This window comes from Ipomoea triloba, chromosome 7, assembly GCF_003576645.1.
Source record: "Ipomoea triloba cultivar NCNSP0323 chromosome 7, ASM357664v1".
NCBI classification, from domain to species: domain Eukaryota; kingdom Viridiplantae; phylum Streptophyta; class Magnoliopsida; order Solanales; family Convolvulaceae; genus Ipomoea; species Ipomoea triloba.
Genome location: NC_044922.1, coordinates 27880870 through 27895390, shown reverse-complemented (window position 1 = coordinate 27895390; position 14521 = coordinate 27880870). Strand labels below are relative to the sequence as shown.

Genomic DNA, 14521 nt, shown 5'->3' with positions numbered 1-14521 from the left:
TGTACTGTTCTGTCAAGTCAGAAGAAATAAACTCTAATCTATATTGCACGTCACTCATTATGATTATTCTCGCTCAAATTCATAAATTTTAGAGTGTTTCTTAAAATGCGTGCCCCATTGTTCATTAGTGTTGTGGATTATTTTACCTAAAATTTCACAGAAAATAACTAATCATTCATTACTACATCATGCCGTAAAAATGAAGGAGTTGAAATAAAGAGTCCATGTAGCAGAAATCTTAGATTTATTTTATCCTCAATTCCTCATATGACTTAACACAGTCATATTGCAGACTGAAAATATCAGATTGAAAAAGAGAACTCAAAAACTCAAAAGAAACTGAAAACAGTTGAAAGCTACAGTCTTCCCCCCAACCACTCCACAGTTCAGTCACTTCAATCCTCACTCTCATGCTTTTTCTCATCCATTTCCGTTCCTAAAACTTCGCGATCTTCTCTCCTCCGCGCTCCGCCGCTATCGCCGCCGTCTCCGTCGCTATCGCCGCCGTCGCTATCGCCGCCGTCGCCGTCGTCACAATGGCTGCGACAACCGCCTTCGTCCTCGTCCTCTTCTTCTTCCTCCATGTGAGTATCGCATTCGCTGCCGCCTCAACGGCAACCGCGGTTCCAGAGGACGACGTGCGGTGCTTAGAAGGCGTCAAGGCCGCGCTCTCCGATCCGCTCAATAAGCTCGGTGCGTGGACGTTCTCCAACGACTCCGCGGCTTCAATCTGCAAGTTCGACGGAGTTTCCTGCTGGAATCAGAAGGAGAATAGGTTGATTTCTATCCAGCTACCGGCGATGTCGCTCTCCGGTTCGCTCCCTGCTTCTCTCCAGTTTTGCCGCTCTCTCCAGTCTCTGGATCTCTCTGGTAACTCACTTTCTGGTTCTATTCCTTCGCAAATCTGTGCCTGGCTACCTTACCTTGTCTCCCTTGATCTCTCTGGTAACTCCTTCTCCGGCGCCATTCCTCCTGATCTCGTTAACTGCAAGTTTTTGAATACTCTCGTTCTCAACAATAATCAGCTCTCCGGTGAGATTCCCTACGAGATCGGACGCCTGGAGAGACTGAAACGTTTCGCCGTCTCGAACAATGATCTCTCCGGGACGATTCCGGCGGATTTGGCTAGGTTTTCCAAGGATGATTTTGAGGGGAACTACGGGCTTTGTGGAGGCCCGTTGGACTCCAAATGTAGCCGGCTGAATAAGAGAAATCTATCGGTTATTGTGGCTGCTGGAGTGTTGGGTGCTGTAGGATCCCTGATCCTTGCGCTTGGTATTTGGTGGTGGTTTTTGACTGGTTCAAGTAAGAAGAAGAATAATGTTGGATGATATAATGGTGGCAACAAATTGTTTTGATAGTGGAAATGTGTTGTTATCTACCAGAACTGGGATTTCTTATATGGCTATGCTGCTTGATGGATCTGCATTGGCGGTCAAAAGATTGAGTGGTTGCAAGATGAACGAGAAGCAGTTTAGGCCGGAAATGAATCGTTTAGGGCAGCTTAGGCACCCCAATTTGGTACCTTTATTGGGTTATTGTTTGGTTGAGAATGAGAAGCTTTTGGTGTATAAGCATATGCCTAATGGTAGCTTATATTCGGCTTTGCACGGGAGCCTTTGTACTGGTGTTAGGAACAATAGATATGAGCTCGGTTGGCAATCTAGGCTTAGGATTGCTGTTGGTGCAGCAAGAGGGCTTGCTTGGCTGCATCATGGCTGCCAACCGCCCTATTTGCATCAATACATTAGCTCGAATGTGATTCTAGTGGACGATGATCTTGATGCTAGGATAACTGATTTTGGCCTTGCCAGGCTCGTTAAATCAGCTGACTCCAATGATGGTTCTTTTGTCAATGGCGGTCTTGGGGAATTCGGGTATGTTGCTCCCGAATACTCGAGCACTCTGCTTACATCGACAAAAGGAGATGTCTATAGTTTTGGGGTTGTGCTGTTGGAGCTGGTGAGTGGGCAGAAGCCGCTTGGAGCAGGCAATGCACAGGAGGGGTTCAAGGGGAGCCTAGTGGATTGGGTTAGTCATCTCTTAGCCTCGGGCCGAAGTAGGGATGCCATAGACAAACGCCTTGCTGGGGGAGGACAGGACGATGAAATCATGCAGGTTTTGAGGATTGCTTGCTCCTGTGTAGTTCCAAGACCAAAGGATAGGCCTTCCATGTACACTGTTTACCAGTCCTTGAAGACCATGGCTGACAAACATGGTCTCTCTGAAAACTTTGATCATGAGTTTCCAATGAACTTTGGAAAACAAGATGACAATCCAAAGGACTAGATTTGCTCCTGCAACCACAGATTAAGCACCATCATATTGTCTCTTATCAGATGAACCTCAACTATTATGATGCCATGTTACAAAAACCTTTCTACTGCAAGAGGTAATTATCCTTTCTATTGCCCATCAAATTGTTGACTATGTATACTAGAACATCAAAAGCTCAATGGCATCTTGGCATCTGGTTTCTTGACAGAAATCTTGCCATTTGCCAACAGTGCAAAAAAAAAAACAGCTTGTTGTATTCATCTTGATGGCTTTGAGATAATTCATTATTCACTTCATGTTAAAATCTTTTGGCTCTGCCATTCATATTCTTGACTTGATTCCATGTTCAAAACAAACTGTTGATTACATATCTATGACTGACCCAGAACCAAGAATGTTCAAAACATCATCATAAAATAGTTCATCTTTAACCATTGATTTCTTGAATAAACTCTTTGTTTTTTTGATAATGAAGGAAACCCGTAGTGGGTTAACCTGACTTTGTGACCGTATCATAAGGAGGCAAATAGTTAACTGGTTCAAATCAAGAAGGCCCAATAGACTGTTCTCATTGGGAATCAAACTTGAAAATTGAAATATTGTGATTATCAAGTCGATAAATTAACCAATTTAGATTGCCTGAATAAATGTTTGTTTGATGGCAACGCATATTGTAGATATATGCAAAAGTTGACGTATGTTTTAGAACCTGAAAAAGCATGCAGGCCACTCCATTCTCGTGATATCATTTATGACTCCATGATTGAAAGACAGTGGGGTGGTCAACATTATCTACTTTGTAATTTGTACATAAAAATTATTTAAATTTATGTTGGACCGCACAATACGTTACGTTGGCCCTCTGTTCTAAACCCCTCCATGTGAACCATCACCTTTGTGTCTTGTCTTTGCCTAAAATTATATATTCCCTCCTTCGCATTTTAATTGTTTTATTTACATTTTTTTTTTGTTGATTTGCATTGATTGAAAAAAGTTTTTAAAGGAATTTTTATAGTGTTCGTCATATTGATCATACATTAGTGTATTGGCCACCTTTGGAAACTATCGCAATAATACTTAGTATAATTCAAGTGAGCCACCTTTGAAAACTATCTCAATAATACTTAGTATAATTCAAATTACTTGGACAGTTAACTTAATATTACAAGGTTTCAAATTCAACTCCTTGTAGGAGCTATCTATATTAGTTTTCTTGATTTAAGCCGGTTGGCTCAACTATGAGCAATTTAGGTTCGTTTATTTTATTGTTGTCTTTTGTCAGTTAAGATCACAATTCATAATGCATAGTTCACTCAAACATATTGAACGGTATGGTTGTAGAGTTACATAATTGTATTGAGTATAGTCAACAATTTGATACTATAGAATTTTCTTAATTTGTATTAAATGTTAAAAAATTAAGTATTACTCCATGTTTGTTTATAAAAAAAAAACAATTAAATTTTATAAAGTATATATATTTTTTAGTTAAAATTAATAGTTTTTCATTCCCATCGGACATATCATAAAAGGACACTAATACCTACATACACATTATTACACATGATGTGTTTTTGGGCACCCATGGCCTACAACTATGAGACTCTTATTTGCGTTGTTATCCATAATTTATTGAGATCCACTTAATAAGTTTTGTATGATACAATCACTCATTTCATGCTCGGGTTAGTTATTCATCATCCCCGGGCCATTTGATCATCTTCGACCTATGAGTCATTTAGTTATTCATATGATAAATCACCCGGGTCCAACTTTTGATTGAGGTTATTAAAAAACAAAATTAACCCATAATTCACACTTGTGGCTGTGGGTTTTTCTCAACACTAAAAAAAAAAATGAGAGAGGACAAAGCATGCATAAACGAAGCAACACATTTTTTACAACAAAAAAGGGTTTAGTGCATAAATTAGTTTCCCAAATTTTTTGCAAATACTTCCTATATTGCAAAATGCCTATCTACGAAAACTGAAAATCCCTGTGAAAGAAAGAAGAGGGGATGTAGTCACTCCAAAAGCCATGCCATTGTATTTCACCTTCAAAGCCTCCACATAGAAACTACCCGCTACACATTTTTGGCAACTAACAAGGCCAAAAATGGAAAATAATAACAATAACAAAATTCATACATACCTTTGATCCCTTCCAGCATATTTTTAAGCAAAATAATGCTCAAAGATTCAGGGTTAAAAAAATTTTGCCCAAAAGTAGGACGCCTTGGCTTGTATGGATTAATAGGACACAAAGAGAGAACACAGCTAGGGCTGTAAACAATGAGCAGAAGTATAAAGATCACAAAAAATAGTCCGGTGTCTTCCTTGTAGTGTCGGGCTCGATCTGTCGAGGAGCAGGGTCGAATTGAAGAAAATTCTGCTCCATGTTTTCCCCAATTTCTAGTATTGCTGCCATGTTCCCACACCGGTAACAGTAGTTTGGAGCACTAAATACAGTCACAACATTTTTATCCTGCATGGTAAATGCCCCCCCAAAAGAAGGACCATGTCATGATTGGAAACAATTAGTGTAAAGGAAAATGAGTTCCTCCTAATTATGGTCTCTTAAAGAGAAAACTGAGCACAAGGAGGAGGGTTTGTTAAGGTCCACAAACCTGACACCAGTTGAAACCTTCCATAACAAGCTGGTGAGCTCTTGAAATGAGAGTGAGCCCATTGGTGTGGTTGAACTGCGCAGCTATATCCTGTCCAAAGGTGTACCCAGCCCCTCGAGGAGAAATTCCCCAACCACAACGATCATCCGGATCAGACCATAAGAGATCGCACATTGGCCCTTCATGGGGAACCTAGAGCACTCAAAGTATACTTTGTGAGTAGTGGAAGAAAAGCAAATCAGGTGGGTAAAAAGCAAATAATACAAAAGAATTTGTGAAACTAATGATTGGTAGAACTGAACAAGATTTGTTATGCTCATAAAGACTTAGGCTACCATCCATTTACTTGAGGGAAAAGATAGAGAGAGTGAAAATGCAATCCTGTGCCAATCACAGCTAGAGGACTAGTTTTCAAGCAGTCTTTCTTGGGAAAATCATTCAATAGCTCTAAATGAAGCAGCTTTTAGTAATTATGATATAGAATCATTTAGTAAACTGGCTGGGGCGACAACAAGACCAGCAGTATCACCCAAAATGAAAAAAGGAAAAATCTGAACAGGAAGAAAAAAAAAATCATTTTAACCTTGAAGTCTGAATGATTTTCATTTGCTATGCAATAATAAACAAAGGGGTTTCTAATATACTACATTGTTAGAGAGGGGGAAGCTGTTTGATAAAAGTATACAAACACACACAAACAAAAGTTTTTGACTCTTTGAGAGTCTGTAACTTTTTGTACCTCCTGTATACGATCTAGAGCTCGAATGTTATCGAGTGTATCCAAAGATGGTGAAAGTCCTCCATGCAAACAGAATACCTACAAATATAACAACTTCACATCAGCAAAACCCTTCTATAAGATCGTTCAAAAGAAATGTTTGTACAGTAACAGCTCGTAAGTCATACCTGACTCTCAATAAGTGCTGTCAGAGGTAGATAATCAAAGAGATCTGTGAAAAACTTCCAAACATTGGCATTTCCATACTTCCTCAAACATTCATCATAGAAACCATACCTGGCAAGAAAAGAGGAATCTATAAAAAGGATGAATATAACATTCCACAAATAAGAAAGAAAAAGGCTGTAAATGTGTAGGATGATTGCTTTCTAAAAGAAATTGAGATTAGGTCTGTATGACTGCTTAGATGTACACTAGACCTACATGCCATGCACCAGAGAACTCGAATGAGAAGTGCAAACTTCTCCCTGTTTGTTTAAGTCTTTTAAGCACAATAACATTACCATTCAACCTCAATTTATAGGATTTAAGAGCATTTGGCAAGGTACTAATCCAGCAACCAAACAACCAATGTCATCTATTAAAGATGTAGATGGGGAGATTAAATCTGGTACATTTATGAAAAGATAACCAAAAAATGATTCCATTCATATAATGTCCTGTTAGTAATCATAAAATCTTGAGTAAAAAAAAAAGCATTTTAGCAAGTTAAAAACTCACACTTGGGTAATTTGCCGACTTTCATGATTTCCCCTAAGAATTGTGATTCTATCTCTGTAACGAACCTTCAAAGCAACTAAAAGTGTAACAGTCTCCACTGAATAGTATCCACGATCTGCATTCAATGGATAAGTATTACTAATATGGTATATTAGACAAGTCATTGAGAGAAACTAAAACAGCACAGAAAAAAACCAATAAGAATGGTACTAATTGTCATGGTAGAGTTTTCAACTATCTTACATTTAAGGGACTCAAAGTTAAACACAATCAGTTTCAATGCATTCCATGCAAAAATAAAAATAGTAGATGCAAGATAAAGCATTAAAGCCTACTTTTCTGCTCCCCTTTTATTGGAGACACCTAGGAGTTACCAATATAGTTCAACAAGCAAAATGCAAAATGAAAGTTCTAACGATTCATGGAAGTATCCCACATCAGTACACTGACAAATAAATGAATATAGATGTGATTTCTTAACAAATTATTGTCTGCCATCCCTAGTCATTGATCTGATTAAGTTAAGACAAGAAAAATGATTCTCCAAGAATCATGAAGACGTCCTAAGGAGTCCCCCTAAGGCCAAGTTGAATGGAGCCGAATATTTTTATGGCGGGAAAATTGAATTTGTTTCATCTCAAGCATCCCGAAATTTTAGCCATAACTAGCTTGCACTATTAGAGGACTTCCAACACCATGGATATTCAAGCCATTTTACATATTCCTAATGAGGAAAGAACCAAGTCTGCTATATCATATTGGAAAAGGAAATTCAAAATTTTCAGAAATATCTTATTCAAATTTCTTAAATAGAATTCAACAGATTGTCATAAATACATAATTTTGCACTACCAAGCATATAGTACAAGAAGCCAAGATTATGGTTATACAAAATCCAAGGGATTGCTACTCATACGAGCTCATCAAATGTAAACCAATGATTGCTGCTCATATGAGCTCATCAAATGCAAAGCAATCAACAGAATTATCTGACATAAGTACATAAAATCCAGCTTCCTACTAATAAACAGGTCAATATCTCTGGAATTCGAGATAGGATATCCGAAACTCACCTACATAATCTCCCATGAAAAGATAGTTGGTGTCAGGAGCTTTGCCGCCTATCCGAAACAGCTCGATCAGATCATAGAACTGCCCATGAATATCTCCGCAGACCGTGACCGGACATTTCACCGGCTGCACATTCCACTCCTCCACCAGAATCGCCCTCGCCTGATCACAAAGAGTCTTCACCTCCTGCTCCGTCAACGGCTTGCAGTCCATCAACTGCTCGATCTGCCGATCTAGATCCGCGTGCGAAGGCATTATATTTTATTTTATTTTCAAAAATCCCCCCTCAATCCCTCCTCCGATCTGAAAATTTCCACGGCGATTGAATCAATACTCAAATACAAATAAAACCGAGGAGAAAATCATTTCAGTAAGCAGATTAAACAACAACAACGAACTCTCACGTACTGGAATTAAAATTCAGCGAAAAAAATTAAAACAAATTCAAAACAGCAAGCTCGCGGAAATTAGGGTTTCGCTCCCGAATTTCTCAGATTCGTCTCCATTTGAATCTCCTTTTCTCTCTCCTCCCTCTCTCTCCTCCCTCTCTCTCTCTAGAAAATGGAGCAAAAGCTTTCTGTACACAAATTTTCGTGTTTATATATTACAAAAATTTATATTTATATATTCAAAAAAATACATAAAGAGATCGATATTTTACATGAATGTTTTTGTACGTATTTCGCGCGTGCGCGCGAGTGGTATGAAGAAAAATGAAAAAAAAAAAGTAAATAAATAAAAAATCTCCCGGTAAAAGAGACAGGGAAAAGAGTGAGTAAATGATGCTGAAATGAAATGGAAATGAGAAAACGTTTCGCCACTCTTCTCACTATTTTGGGAGTATTTTCCCTTCCTGCTTTCTCTCTCTAACGGAGCTTCGTTGTTGACTGTGTATTTGCTGGCGACAAAACGAAAGGAAGTTTCTCGCACCGGTGGCTCCGCCGGCTCTGAATCTACAACCGATTGACACGTGTGGTGTCGCAAACTTGCGGTTGCAATATGTTTCGATTATACGCCATTTGTCTATACAAAAAACACAACATTTAAAAGGTGATTGGTTGAGTATAGCTATAAATTAGGGTTGATAGATTATATTGATACGGGTGGTCCTACTCAATTAACCCAATAATTAAATGATAAATAGTAAATGTAAAGACAAAAGTATTGTCAAATAATTTAAGTCACAGAAACAATATTTGACTATTTGTATTAATGATTTGTATGAAACTATTACAAGATGATACTTCATTTCTCAACAAGACAAAATGAAATGCTTTTATACTATATAACTTCTAATTATCCTGCGGAAAATGAGGCGGGGGTTACAATCGTATTAGACCGCCCCTTACGCCGCATGCAACGCATCGTCCAAAAACCCGACAGCCCGATCGAGTACGGGGCTCGGCTTAAGTGGCCGAGTGCACGGCTTGGCCAGGGTGCCTTGGAACCCCAAACACCATTTTTACACTCCAAAGCCACATCCATCCCTCTTCCCATGCCTACTTTATTTCAAAATTCAAACCATGGTCGGGCGTTTGGTTGGATGGAAGGAATTAGGGAAAATGAATTGTAATTCGGAGTGAAAATAATAAGGTGGAAATAAATTATGAATTCAAATTACATTGTTGGGTATGGAAGAATAGAATTATTGTGAATGAAAATGGAATAAGTGGTATAAAAACTAAAATGTCATTATGTAATAATAATACTAATAATAATCAAGGATAAAAAAAAAAAGTCTTTTTCGTCCCTTTTTCCCTTTCATTTCCTCGTTGAATTGCAATTCATATGGGGAGGGTATGAATTGCAAATTAACAAAATTAGGGAATTGCAATTCCCTCCAACCAAACACTGTAATTCGAGTAGCCAAAGTATTGTGTTATAATTGAATTGCAACTACATCCAACCAACCAAGTGACCAACCAATGAGTTCAATTCCCCACCCCACCCCCCTTTCCTCCTCCACCCTCCTATATAAAGACACACTTTTTCCTCTTTTCCTCCACTCCATTTGGCTGAGCACAATAGCAAAATAACACCCCCTGTTTTATTCTCATTTTGTCAAGTCCACATGTCGGGCCACCCTGGGCCGACCTCATCTTCAAACTCAAGTCAAAATCCCTTATAGAGTCGGGTTAGTTTTTCCTCCATCTTCTTTTTACACAAGTTCCCTTGTGTTTGTTTTGTATGCAATTTGGCTCCACCTAGACCCATCATCCCATGGGTGTGCGCCCCATTGGGCCATAGTTCCCTCGACCGCCGCCGGTTTGAGTCTTCGTTCCTGATTCACCAAACTCAATCACGTGATACCACACGAGTAAAAAGCTAAGCTCGACTATTATGATCTTACAATCACGCGGTCTCTCGTACGGACAACTGTGGAGGTAAGGTCTCTACCTCGAGGGAATATTTTGGAACCCAAAGTCCTAATTTCTTTGGCATCCACCCTTTTTTTTTTAAAAAATAAAAATTAATGGAGTTTCATTTCCATATCAATCCTTTTGTCATATAGGTGTTGAATTACTACGCCATAAGTCCGGGCCAATTAGTGTCCAACTCCCCTATCGTATGCTCATCTCTTTTATTATTAGATGTAAAGAGATAGGTATAACTCCTTCCTTAAACCTTTTTAATCTTTTGTTCAACGTGGGTGGCTCTTCGGTCACTAAGAGCAAAGGTTCGTTGCTTTCTCAGCTCGGCTACACCACATCACCACCACCACCACTACCACTACATATTATTATTATTATTATGTAGTATTATTATTATAACAAATAATATGTTTATTTTTAGAGAAATTAACGAAATAGAAAAATGCAATTTCTTAATTTGCAACCAAATATAAAAAGAGAGTTTTCTGACATTTGGCCAAATACTAGGAAATTAATTATTTTTTTAAACAAGTTATTTTATGAAAATTATTTTACAGATTTCCAAAATGAACCCCAAATTTATATCTGTATATAACATAACTAAAAAAAAAAAATTAGAGCAAATACCAGTTTTGGTTCCACGACTATTAGCAAATGACAATTTTAGTCCACATGTTTAATTTCTACCAATTTTGGTCCCATGACTATTGTTTTAGTACCAATTTTGGTCATACGACTACTATTTTAGTGCCAAAATATATCGCGCCGGTCAACATCCGTTTAAAACGTGCCGAAATCTAAAATTTCTAAAGGGATTTTCATTTTTTTTTTCAACTCAATATCCCAATTTGAGCATGAATAAAGTGATTTAAGCCCTAAGATCGATCACAATTCATAGTGTTCCTCATGAAATTAATGTAAAATGAGGAAAACTGCGAATTTTGATCGATCTCAGGACTTAAATCCATTTATTTATGTTCAAATTGAGATATTAAGTTGAAAATGATGAAAATACCCTTACCAATTTTAAATTGGTATTAAAACAATAATCGTGGAACTAAAATTTGTAGAAATTAAATATGTGGACAAAAATTGTCATTTTGCTAATAATCGTGTGACCAAAATTGATATTTGCTCAAAAAATATATATTTGTAAGTCAAATAGGGGTCGTGGTCTGTGGGCTTTATTGTAAAAAAATAAGAAAAGAAATTATGGCAACGGAATTAACTAGAATATCAAATTTGAAATCAAATTAAAAAAAAGAAAGAAAGAAGCACATATTGCGGGCCGATAAAAGAGAACATGCGCGCTTCGCAGGTTATTAGCATAGCATGAGAGTTCGGAAGTTCGTTAACAAGGTAACCATGGCGCTAATGCCCAATCCGTGCAAGATTGCATCGCCTTCAACATCCTCACTCTTCTCTCCATCGCATACTGCTAACGCGCGGCAGACGCCAATTCCTCCCCGCTCATTCGTCGCGGCGAGCGATGCCCCTGAAAATGCCAGCCAGCTTGATGCAATTTTCCGGAAAAAGCACGCTCTCCGATCAAAGATTCGCAGAGAGCTGAAGAACATGAGCCCGATTCAAAGATACGAAGAAGGTATTGTTAATTTTGTTATCATATCATCTTCAATCAAATAATTTTCCTGCGGTATAAAATTGCATTCGTTCTGTTTGTATAATTGTCTCATTGGAAATTCCTTGTTCATGTTCTTCAATGCTAAATTGCTAACAGCATGAACGTGGAATCGTTGAACAGAAATGATTAATAGGCGTTTACATTTCGTGTGATTTGTGGCCGGTTTTTGTTTTCGTATCAGATAATTCAATACAGAATATTGTATTAGAAGCTCCGTGGTTCAAATCCAGTCAGAGCTTGTGTACGTATATAAGCTCAGCTGCCTTACGTGAGGTTAATACATCGAAAATTTTGGCAGATGTTCTACACCATGTCCCTGGCAACAGTATGTTCTGACATCTACTCTCGTCAATGAATTTGATTATTTATTTATTTATTTATTTATTTATTTAGATATTGCATATAGAGCAATTTCCTTATAGCATTTGTTTGTTAAAGGAGCCATCATTGCTAAAGTTGGATCAACCCTGAAGAATGAACACATTGTCTCATTAGCCACCTTATAACGGGGGATGAAACTAAGCTTTGGTGACAAGTTGTTCGTATGAGCAAGTAATAATTAGGCCATCTATCTTAAAAGCTCAACTTACGTGCATTTTGGGTACTTTCTTTTGTTTGGTTGATCAAAATGGTGATAGTTTTTTTATGATCCTAAATAGAATAGTTTGTAAAGTTTGCTTCATTTTGCTTTGTTATGATCCTAATAGGAGTAGTTTGTAAAGTTTGCTTCGTTTTGCTCTGTAATTAATCTAGGAGAGTACTTGAAGCTCATAATGTGGTCTCTTTTGGTATCTATATAGTTCTAGCTTTTATGCCATGTCTTTTCCATCTAGAACTCTATAGGTGTTATTACTATCAATCAGGTCCTCGCTATTGGGAACAGTTTCAGTAAATTAGTTTTCTGTGAATATTGGTAGGCATATAGATACATACATATAGTAGTCCACCACTGCACCTAGAAATACAGTGTGAAGTTTTGATCTCATATTGGTTGAACAGAGCAGGAAAAACCAAAGAGAGTATATGTCCCGCGTGTAGAGGATAGATTTAGCAACATGAGGATGCTGAATATTTCAAGTTTGGATGATCTTGTCAAGAGCTCAATGGATATTCGAGAACCAGCCCCAGTAGATTCTGATGGCAAAGAACGTGAGGATGGTATGCTTCCTATGCTTTATTATTGTTCATTCCTCCAATTTCCATCTGGTTTCATTGGCGCTTATTATTGATCTGAAGGATTTGCTTGGTTTAGTTATGCAGGCTAGTGAGCCAGTGGACTTGTTTATTGTACCTGGTAATGTCCTTTGTCCTGTTAAACATGTTTCCTTGCCCTGGACAAAGTTTCCACTTCTGATTGCTTGCTTACATCATTATTTTACTAGGGCTTGCATTTGACGGATCTGGAAGGAGGTTGGGACGCAGTGGTGGGTAGGTTTATTCGTCTTGGCTATAGCTGTTTTCTTCTAATTATTAGTTGAAACAGGAAAATAACTTTGTGTAGTTAGTTATTGCTATCTTCTTAGTGCTGCTATCTTTTATATTGGATTCAATATTAAAAAGCAAAGTTGCAGAATTAAAGTGGTCCCTGTTTCAAAAATATAAATAAAATACTATGTAAGCTCTACTAAATTGATGTGAGATTCATTTGTTTAGCCCACCTTTCTATTGAGGTTAGTCTCCTTCACTGCAGCCTGTCTTCCTTTTGATTCACACAGAATTGATTTGGCTGATGCATTGGAAGACTGTTTAAAATATTATCATTTTAAAATCCCTTCATTCCCTGCAATAGCTTCATTTATATGAGATGCTGATTTTCTTTTGGACGCTATTCTGATTTCGTGCTTTAATTTTGCAACCTTCCACATTTGATGCGGATTTTGCCGGAAGTTATTATGATCTGTTCCTAAGAAATTATGAAGAGCTTGTCAAGAGGAAGAACTGGAAGCAACCGCTACTTGGTAAACTCCCATTTTACAGTATTCTGCATTCTCAACACTTCATTTGTCCATAAATACATTATTCCATGCTACCACGTTTATCAATACCTTTACAAGTTATACTATGCAAATCCTAAGCTCTTGTAATCCTCGCCTTTTATATCATCTCACGCCAGTTTACTCTCTGGTTTGCAGTTGCGCTTGCATATTCCATACAAGTGGTGGAAGAGGGAGCTATACCCATCACTCCTAATGATGTTCCAGTCGACGCACTTGTTTCTCCAACAGGTTTTATTCCCATTAGCCCAATTGCCAAGGAACTACATGACTAGACTGTTGCTTTCTGAGAAACCAAATATCATGTTAAATTTTTTTTTTTTGAATATTACTGACTCTATTACATTGTAATATCATGTTAATTTAGTTATCCTCAGTACCAGCAAATGCTGGTGCTGCCTCCCCATTGTTAACCTGAACATACAAGATGGTGGGATGAATTTCAACCTATAGTTAACTCCTTAACTATGTAACTTGCCTTATCTTTCAGTGTTGCAGGCCACTGTGGATGGTAACTAATTCACTTCACACCCAGTGATTTTCTTTTATACGGATTATATTTTAAATCACTGTCAAAATTGAATTGCTATTAGATTTTATGCATGTGGGGTGTTGTTGGATTTAATGTATGTGAAGTCCTGTCGAATTTTATGTGCTGTCGGATTTAATTCAGTTGTTGTCAGGTTTTATGTGTATGGGTAACACCTAGCCCGACAGGATTGTGAAGAGGTAAATAATGTTGATTCACTATCCTTTTAAATGGAAGAATTAGTATTAGTTTGTTAGGTGTTTATAAGGAATCCATCACATTAGGAGTTGTTTTCAGTGACTTTTTCACAATGTGACGGTTAAAACTTAATTTTATATCTTAAGGTGCAATTTGTAAGGACTTCGGTCCGATTATGGAAAGATAAATCATGATAATTTAGTTACTTTTTAAATGACAGGATAGTATTTAGTGTCCACAAAGAATTCACTATATTAGGTGTTGTTTTCACACTACTGCTGTCAAAACTCAAATTTATGTCTTAAGTTACAATATGTTACTGAGTATCAACTAAGCTGAGTTGTGCATTCGGA

At 37.6% G+C, this 14521-nt stretch overlaps 3 protein-coding genes across 4 annotated transcripts; 2 read left to right on the top strand and 1 right to left on the bottom strand.

Annotated features, from left to right (window-relative positions):
• The first annotated feature begins 321 nt into the window (after positions 1-321).
• On the top strand, positions 322-2581 carry LOC116024756 (probable inactive receptor kinase At1g27190). The gene is given in 2 exon segments (XM_031265743.1): positions 322-1327; positions 1329-2581. Coding segments are annotated over 2 exon segments (1752 nt in total). The 5' UTR covers positions 322-536; the 3' UTR covers positions 2290-2581.
• A 1555-nt stretch (positions 2582-4136) lies between these two features.
• Positions 4137-8402, bottom strand: LOC116025352 (serine/threonine-protein phosphatase PP2A-2 catalytic subunit-like). Of its 2 annotated transcripts, none has more exons than XM_031266563.1 (7): positions 8264-8402; positions 7436-7736; positions 6363-6477; positions 5810-5918; positions 5643-5720; positions 4904-5095; positions 4137-4761 (listed from the first exon to the last, which is right to left on the bottom strand). In XM_031266563.1, exons 2-7 carry the CDS (start codon positions 7686-7688, stop codon positions 4588-4590), a joined length of 921 nt encoding a protein of 306 aa, XP_031122423.1. In that variant the 5' UTR covers positions 7689-7736; positions 8264-8402; the 3' UTR covers positions 4137-4587. The 2 variants fall into 2 exon arrangements, with proteins under 2 accessions (XP_031122423.1, XP_031122422.1); XM_031266562.1 differs by lacking the exon at positions 8264-8402 and adding an exon at positions 7842-8006.
• Positions 8403-11086: 2684 nt separating this feature from the next.
• Positions 11087-13989, top strand: LOC116025353 (5-formyltetrahydrofolate cyclo-ligase, mitochondrial-like). Its single transcript, XM_031266564.1, has 7 exons — positions 11087-11408; positions 11629-11772; positions 12447-12605; positions 12700-12741; positions 12830-12875; positions 13335-13405; positions 13580-13989. The coding sequence occupies exons 1-7, from the start codon at positions 11138-11140 to the stop codon at positions 13714-13716; spliced, it is 870 nt and encodes a 289-aa protein (XP_031122424.1). The 5' UTR covers positions 11087-11137; the 3' UTR covers positions 13717-13989.
• Positions 13990-14521: the final 532 nt, after the last annotated feature.